The following is an 8,498-nucleotide window of genomic DNA, read 5'->3' on the forward strand; positions in this document are numbered from 1 at the left end:
ATCGAACCGATCTCACCCAAACCAGATCTAATTAGATTTCTATTTTTGATTTTTGATTTTTATTGTCACCTATTTAAGAGCAATTTTCATCAATTCGTATTTTATTTAACCTAGCATATACGAGATTGAATTGAATGAGGGAAGGCATAGATGGGGGATGAATTGAATTGTTTTGTATGTTAATAATTTGAACTTAAAGGAACCCTAAGATGATTCAATGTATGAGGTGCTAGGATCTAAGTTTTTTTCGTATATCATATGGTCGAGTCTGAGAGAGAGATCGCCGGAGAGAGAGAGCCTGAGAGAGATATCGCCGGAGAGAGAGCCTGAGAGAGAGAGAGATTGCCGGAAAGAGATTGCCATCGTCGCTTCACCTAGAATCTCACCCTCGATGAACCCTCGTTGTCGTCGTCACTTCGTGATGAGAATCTCACTCGAATCACCCTCGATGAACCCTCCAGAACCTTCTTGATCCTCGTTGTCGAATCGAATCGCAAGACTAAGTATTGGGCTAGCCTACGGACAGCCGACCAATTGACAGCTCTACATATGGATTCAAATAGTTGAGAGACTCGAGAGTTCCACTGTGATAATATGTAGCAAAAGAAAGCCCATCGTGCCAAACGCTAAGTAAATACATGGGCTTTGATGAGGAGAGAAAGAGAGAGTGAGTTGGTGGTGACTACTTGAAGAAAACTCGAAAAAGAAAAAAAATCTCAAAAAAGAAAACTCGTGACTCGTGACTCAACCCAGCCTTACCCCATTTTATCCTCTCCACTCGGTGTGGCGCATGCACCACACAAAATGGGCCAAGCTCCGTCTTCTCCGGCGGATTCAACATCACGAGACACCGCTCTATGGCTCTGGCCTCCTCCGGAGTTCCTAGATTACGATTCCACCGATCACGATCTCACGGCAGATCTCCCCGACGACTGCCTCGCTCACATCTTCCAATTCCTCACCGCCGGAGATCGGAAACGCTGCTCTCTAGTCTCCAAACGTTGGCTACTAATCGACGGCCAGAACCGCCACCGCTTATCCCTCGCCGCCAAGGCGGAGATCCTCCCTTTCCTGCCTTCCCTCTTCTCCCGATTCGATTCCGTCACCAAGCTCGCTCTCCGATGCGATCGGAACTCCTTCAGCCTAACCGACGAGGCCTTCGCCGTTATCTCCCTCCGCTGCTCGAATCTGACGCGCGTCAAGCTCCGCGGCTGCCGCGAGATCACGGATCTGGGGATGGAGTCGTTCGCGAGAAACTGCAAGAGCCTGAAGAAGCTCTCCTGCGGGTCCTGCGATTTCGGAGCGAGGGGGTTGAACGCTGTGCTGGAGCATTGCAAGGTTCTCGAGGAGTTGTCTGTTAAGAGGATCAGAGGGATCCACGAGACGGCGGAGGCGGTTAAGCTCCACGTGTCTCCTTCGCTTAGGTCTGTATGTTTGAAGGAGCTTGTTAACGGTCAGGTGTTCGAGTCTTTAGTTGCGTCGAGGACGTTAAAGAAGCTGAGGATCATTCGTTGTTTAGGTAATTGGGATAAAGTTCTTCAAGTTAACGGAGATGGGGAGAGTTCTTTGACTGAGATTCACTTGGAGAGGCTACAAGTTAGTGATTTGGGACTCTCTGGGATATCGAAATGTCTAAAGTTGGAGACTTTACACATTGTGAAGACACCTGAGTGCTCGAATTCGGGTCTGGTTTGCGTTGTGGAGAGATGTAAAGTGCTTAGGAAGGTTCATATTGATGGGTGGAGGACGAAGAGGATCGGGGACGAAGGTCTGATGGCTTTAGCTAAGCACTGTTTGTTACTGCAAGAGCTTGTGCTTATCGGTGTTGACGCGACGCATGCGAGCTTGTCTGCTATTGCTTCCAACTGTAAGAAGCTGGAAAGGTTGGCTCTCTGTGGGAGTGGTGCGATTGGGGATGTGGAGATGGCTTGCATCGCGGAGAAGTGCGTGGCGTTGAGGAAGTTCTGCATCAAGGGATGTCCGGTTACGGATGTTGGGATCAAGGCGCTTGCGTTGGGGTGTCCTAATCTGGTGAAGCTGAAGGTGAAGAAGTGTATTGTTGTTACAGGGGATGTCAGGGAGTGGCTGCGTGAACGGAGGAGGACGTTGGTGGTGAGTATGGATGGAGATGAGACCAAAGGTCAGGTCATGGGAAGTGAGGATGGTGGGGGAGGTCTTGAGACGGTGGTTGAGGAGGTGCTGACGCCGGTTGCTGATGGTGGTGGGGATGGAGAGGTTGCAGGTGGTGGTGGTGGTAGGTTAGCTATGTTGAAGACTAAGTTACTTGCAAGTAAAAACTTTGTGGCTTTCACACTAAGGAGATGGTTGCTGAGTGAAGCGACTAGTTCTACTTGATTACGACGTCTTTTTTTTTCAAAAAGGGAAAAGAAGATCCCGCTTCTGTATTATTTCTTGTTTGTTTGTATGATCTTTAACAATTCATTATCAATATTTCATGTGATCATGTATGTTATTATGTTTTGTTGAAAGCACAAGAATTAAGAAACTTAATTTTTTAAAAGATAACATCATTGATAATATAAATATAAAACAAATCAACCAATCATAAATAATACATTAAAATACTATTGATCAATCAGTTTCCAATAAAGTTAAGAGAAATTGGTAGAATTGCACCTAAACCGACCCCTAATTCGCCATATAACCTTTGAATTGTCAACCATTATTTGTTGACGATTTTACCCTTATTCCGTTTTAAGCCACGCGCCAACCTACGCCAAGTAGGCCTGCAACGCGCCTCATTTGTGTCGGGCACTCCTCTTCTCCTATTGGTCAATGATCTGTGTCGCGCCTTTCCCTGTAAAATCAGAATGTTGCGTGTAAAAAGTTTATTTATGAAAATCGTTTAACGAAGGGTTGCATTAACTCGCGTCCTCTCAACGACATTTTTCACCTGTTTTAATCCCACTTTCTTCTTCTCAACTTTGCATTGATTTCATTTTCTCTGTTTACCCTAATTTTCCCAATCGAAATCTCCCCCTTTTACCCAAACCCGAGATGGCCGACGAAATCCTTCCAGAAAGAATGTTCGCCGCCGGCGAAGAACCAGTCGGAGAACGGGTCAACTCGTACATCAAGACCAAAAGAACCGAGTTGCTTATCTCCGCCCTAGAAACAGAGGAGTTAGCGTTTCTTCGTCAATCTACTTTCGGCAAGATTCTTGCTATCGAGGACACTCCTCCATTCTCTGGTGCGTTTTGTCAATATATGATCGTCCGGATACTCAAAGTCAACAAACAGTACGAGGTCTGGTTTCTGTTTGCGGGGCACCCTGTCAGAATGTCTTTACGCGAGTTCGCTATCGTCACAGGGTTAAATTGTGGGCAGTTACCCGAACCCACAAGGAGGAAACGTAACCCTTTGAAGGAAAAACTCTACTGGAACGAACTTCTTGGGTCTTTGAAGTTTTGTACAGTCGATACAGCCATCGAAATGTTGAAGATGAAGCTTGTGAAGGGCAAAGAAGCGAGGATTAAGTTAGCCTGTCTTGTCATCACATCTTCTCTTCTTTTTCCTTCTTCGCACACTCCTAAAATTATCCCGGAACATGTAGAAATGATTCGTGATCTCGACGAGTTTCTTGCATTCCCTTGGGGGAGAGCTGCGTTCCAAACGCTTGCGAACTCTCTCATTTCTAAGGACGAAGTGAATTTGGCTAAAACCTCTGTCGCACTCCGCGGTTATGTTGATGCAATTCAGCATGTACTTTTGGCTGCTGTCCCTCAGCTGAAAGAAGAAATCACTGTGTCGGACCCGATTGTCATTGTTGATTCCGACAGCGAATGCGAGACCACCGATGAAGAAGCCGCGCAGAAACCTCCCTCCAATGCTGCTAAGTACTGTCTTATTCCTGGGCACGCCAAGAACGCAGACGTCGAATGCCAGGTAAAGCTCTTAACAGTATACATTTAAGGGTTCCTTGTTAATAAATGGATTACCAGTTAAAGAACCAGCAAATACGAGATCAAATGTATTGGATGCTAAGTCGATTATTAATGGATAAATTGATTAGTAGCTGCTAACTATTACTATAAAATGGTAGAACTCTGGTCTCTATTGATTAGCAGGATACAACCTAACTTAGCCGCTATAGTGCTGTTTAACTCCTAACTTGTTATATTTGCATACATCTTATATAGTTATCTCGATAATAAATGCTAACACACACCTCGTTTTTCATTGCAGGTACCTGTTAAGTGTATTCTCGATGACCCGTACGAAGGATGGTCAGCTGGTAAAGATTTCACTTGGGCCGATGAATTGATAGACACCGCCGTAGACAACATGGTCCGATTGATTACCAACGGTTTTCCTTTCCGTAAAGATATGTTTAAAGGTGGTATGACCGCTAAGGAGCTTGCACGTCTGCGAGGCGGGGAGAAACTCAAGGACAAAGAACGAAGCGATAAAAACGAGAACGATTCCCCTGGGGAGGCATCACGAAGCGAGAATTGTGATACTTCAAGCCATGGTTTCTTTTTCGAGGAAATCTCTGCACTGGAGAAGCGTATTTACAAAGCAATAGAAGACAAGTTTGAGAAACTTGGCGCCTCGACCATCCTATCACAGCAGCTCGCTTTCGAGGACTTAGATAAAAGGATCGCTGACTCCCTGGTCTGCCAAATGAAGATAATGGAAGGGTCTATTATCAACAGTCTATCACAAGTCATTAGGCAGCCCAGCTCCAGCCGTGACGTCCCTGTTGAGGAAATGGGTTTCCCAAAGTCTTCGCTGCCAGATTCACCGACTGACAAAAGCAAGCTATCAGAAGAACAACATCAGAAGCCCGATTCTGCCGCTGGGAAATTCAGTATGCCAAGTATACCGGACAATAGCACACCATCTGAGGCTGCTGAAATCCGCATCAGGTCAGTGCTTAGCGATCTTGACATCGGGCCTGATCATAGCTCTCTCCCTGGGAAGACAGATGTTCACATCCCTATGCAAACTTTTGAGGCTGTAAGTCCTGTCCGCGATGGGAATCTTGAAACTGAACCGGTAAGATCTCTAATCCCACAGATCATCCACCGTTGGTTATTTGGTAAAACTATTTGGTGCACTAACTTAGTTTATGGCTGATAACAAAATGTTTAGGTAAAGGAACCAGTAGCAGCTAACATGTCTACAGATCAGGTAAATATACAATTAGCATTTAACTAACTTTTTATACCGTGATTTACCTTGTTTACAGCTAAGTTCATGCACCCGTAGAACACGTCTAATTAAACGATAATTCCCGTATAGGCAACCTCATCTGTTGTTTCGACAATGCCCCCTGCTCAGCACATTGACGAACCGGCTGAGCATAATCTCGTGCCTGAACAGGTAAGTTATCCAAATTTGGATGTAAATTTTTTTTATAACGGTTTAGCTGACTATGTTGCCGATTAATACTGCAATTAACGGCTAATTTGTTAAGACGTTTTTGCATTTATTTGTTAAGGTTAACTCTGACGACGTCTCACTCCAGTCTCATGCGGTGGAAGACGATCAAAACCCTGGTCAGCACAACGAGGAACCGGCTGACCCCAATATCCTCCCTGAACAGGTAAGATATCTAAATTCCACTCAAAATATGTATTTAACGGTTTAGCTGACTATGTTACCGATTAACACTACAATTGACGGCTAAGTTGTTTAGACATTTTTGCATTTGTTGGTTAAGGTTAACTCCGAAGAAGTCTCGCTCCAGTCTGAAGAGGTTGAAGACGAAGAAAACCCTGCACAGCCAATCGAAGAACAGGTAAGTTATGTAGATTCCACCTAACACATGTTTTTAACGAGTTAGCGTGGAGGTTGCCAACTAACAATAAAATTAACAGCTAACATTTTAGATGTTTTTGCATTTCTTCTTTCACACGGCAATCAGATGCACATACCTATTAATCTACTCGAAATGCCGTCTTTCTCACTGGGGCTCTCGCAGGAGGAGGGTCCTTCTCAACCATCTAAGGAACAGGAGGAGGAAGTCATTGAGCAGCGAAAGAGCAAAAGGCCTAGGCTGGTACCTGCTGGCCTCCAAGACTACAAGTGTGATCCGAAATTAACTGCCGCTTTTTACATAATCCCAGACCTTGAACAACGTTACAAGCAAATGGAGGAGACGGTGGCAAAGCAAACGTAAGCGAAACAATATATTGTTTACCAATACGTCCGTATGTTAACGGTTACAAATAGTATTATCAGCTAATCTTATTAACACACAGGTGTGTAATTCTCCCAAACGGCTACACCGCTACCTCCTACGAGTTCCGTGATATTGGACATCGCAGAATCCTACAACCTCCGGGGGTAAGATGATCCACTCTAAACTTTTATTAGTTTCTCACATCGAACCTAAATGATCTTTTTTTGGTAGGTTGTTGACGCCTTGGTTGGCTTTGTTTCTCGTTGCCAAGCGTACGGTAATAAGGTTGCTATATACGACAGCAATCTCCCCGCAGCCTTAATGAAACACCACTCTCGCTTCGTCAAGACTTCAGTAAAAGACCGTGTGAAGCTGAAGTTTGCTTTTGCCACCTTGGAGAAACCTAAGGAGTCCTCGATAGAGCGAATATATTTCCCATTCAACATCGACAGACTACACTGGGTTGGAGTTTGCATTGACACAAAAGCATCAACGCTTCATGTTCTGGACTGCAATTCTTCCCTCCGAAGCGACTGCTTGCTGAAGAAAGATCTTTACCCGATTGCGAACTTGATGCCTTATGTCCTCAAGGACCTCGGCTCACTGGAAACGAACGTCGCGTCGAAGTCATTCACAGTGTCCAGGTGCAAGGGAATCCCGCAATCAACTAGTCAGGCGGATGCCGCAGTCATGACTGTACTGTTGATTGAAGCTCATGCAGCGTCTGGTCTGGATGGGTGCAAGGCTATTACTCCTCGTCTGCTTCCAGATGCATCCAAGCAATTGGCCGTTAGATTCTTCGAGTCCCTATCTGCTTAACCTTTTTTTTTCCAACCTATCTCCTTACATTTCGCTACATTGAAAGCCTTTGTGCTTTTGTTTTTTAAATCCTTTGTTTGTAAGCCACCATAACTCTTTCGGACTTATTATGTTATGCTTTCTAATTAGTGCCTTTTTTTATTCCAAGTTTAATCTTTTTTCACAACTTGATTATTAGCTGTTAATCTTCATACAATTAGCTTAATTAGCGAATGTACTGTTAGTGTTTACATTTTTTTGTTAGTTCAGGGTTTACGGTATAGGGTATAGTGTTTAGGGTTTAGGGGTGATGGTTGATGGGGTGTGGGTGTCTAGGGTTTAGTGTTTTGAATTTGAGTGTTGTATTTACTTGGTAAGAAATTTTGTATTTTGGTGATTTAGTTACTTGATAAGAAAATACACTGTTCGATACCCCGGTAACATTCTGGATAACTATTATTATTTTTGATAGCAGCTAACTTTTACTCCTTTTAACTACTACTAACATATTCGATATTTTCCAAGACTATACAGAGGTCGTTACCTCCTAACTACTAATATATTTGATAGCTGTTAACAACTATCAAATATCGTAGTTACTTAGTAAGAATATACACAGTTCAATACCTGCTAACATTGTTGATAACGACTAATATACAGTTAGGTATTCTTAATATTTATCATCTAACATCTTTCGTTACCAGCTAATATGTTATTCAGTGATTCTTAATAGTTAAATACTTGCTCATTGGTTCAATACTCAATGAGGGGGAGGGGTTAGGGTCTAGTTTTGCAAAGGGGGGAGGATTGGATTTGTATAAGGTATTCTAAGTATTTAGCATGTAACAACTTTCGTTAACCGCTAACATGTAAATTCCGTTATTCTTAGCAGTAAAATACTTGCCCATGGGTTCACTACTAAATAGGGGGGGGGGGGGGGGGTTAGGGTATAGTTTTGAAAAGGAGGGAGGATTTGATTTGTCTAAGGTTTTCTTAGTATTTAACATGTAACAATTTTCGTTAATAACTAACATGTTCTTCTGTGATTCTTAGTAGTTAAATACTTTTCCATGGGTTCAGTACTCAATGGGGAGGGGTGGTTAGGGTATAGTTTTGAATAGGGGTAGGATTTGATTGGTCTAAGGTATTCTAAGTAATTAGCATCTAACAACTTTCGTTAACAGCTAACATGTTCTTCGGTCATTCTTAGTTGTTAAATACTTGACCATGGGTTCAGTACTCAATGGAGGGTTAGGGTATAGTTTTGAATAGGGGGGAGGATTTGATTTGTCTTAATAGTTAGGGGTTAGGATAACAAAAGTATCAAATATCGTAGTTACTTAGTAAGAATATACACAGTTCAATACCTGCTAACATTGTTGATAACGATGGATCCTTTCGTTACCAGCTAATATGTTATTCATTCATTCTTAATAGTTAAATACTTGCTCATTGGTTCAATACTCAATGAGGGGGAGGGGTTAGGGTCTAGTTTTGCAAAGGGGGGAGGATTGGATTTGTAGAAGGTATTCTTAGTATTTAGCATCTAACA

The 8,498-nt window shown here is 43.2% G+C and overlaps 2 protein-coding genes across 2 annotated transcripts; both read left to right on the forward strand.

The window, feature by feature from the left end:
- Positions 1–254: 254 nt before the first annotated feature.
- On the forward strand, positions 255–2,464 carry LOC108843152 (F-box/LRR-repeat protein 16). Its single transcript, XM_018616261.2, has one exon. The coding sequence runs from the start codon at positions 805–807 to the stop codon at positions 2,353–2,355; it is 1,551 nt and encodes a 516-aa protein (XP_018471763.2). The 5' UTR covers positions 255–804; the 3' UTR covers positions 2,356–2,464.
- Positions 2,465–3,018: 554 nt separating this feature from the next.
- Positions 3,019–6,967, forward strand: LOC108836019 (uncharacterized). The gene is made up of 9 exons (XM_057004168.1): positions 3,019–3,906; positions 4,207–5,019; positions 5,116–5,154; positions 5,266–5,346; positions 5,465–5,569; positions 5,687–5,764; positions 5,891–6,141; positions 6,228–6,312; positions 6,380–6,967. Exons 1-9 carry the CDS (start codon positions 3,019–3,021, stop codon positions 6,965–6,967), a joined length of 2,928 nt encoding a protein of 975 aa, XP_056860148.1.
- Positions 6,968–8,498: the final 1,531 nt, after the last annotated feature.

The sequence above is a fragment of the Raphanus sativus genome, chromosome 2 (assembly GCF_000801105.2).
Source record: "Raphanus sativus cultivar WK10039 chromosome 2, ASM80110v3, whole genome shotgun sequence".
NCBI classification, from domain to species: Eukaryota; Viridiplantae; Streptophyta; class Magnoliopsida; order Brassicales; family Brassicaceae; genus Raphanus; species Raphanus sativus.

Coding starts and splice junctions, on each gene's coding strand:
- LOC108836019 (XM_057004168.1), top strand. CDS start 3,019: ATGGCCGACGAAATCCTTCCAGAAAGAATGTTCGCCGCCGGCGAAGAA. Junction 5,020..5,115: donor GGAATCTTGAAACTGAACCG/GTAAGATCTCTA, acceptor CAAAATGTTTAG/GTAAAGGAACCAGTAGCAGC. Junction 5,347..5,464: donor ATAATCTCGTGCCTGAACAG/GTAAGTTATCCA, acceptor TTATTTGTTAAG/GTTAACTCTGACGACGTCTC.
- LOC108843152 (XM_018616261.2), top strand. CDS start 805: ATGGGCCAAGCTCCGTCTTCTCCGGCGGATTCAACATCACGAGACACC.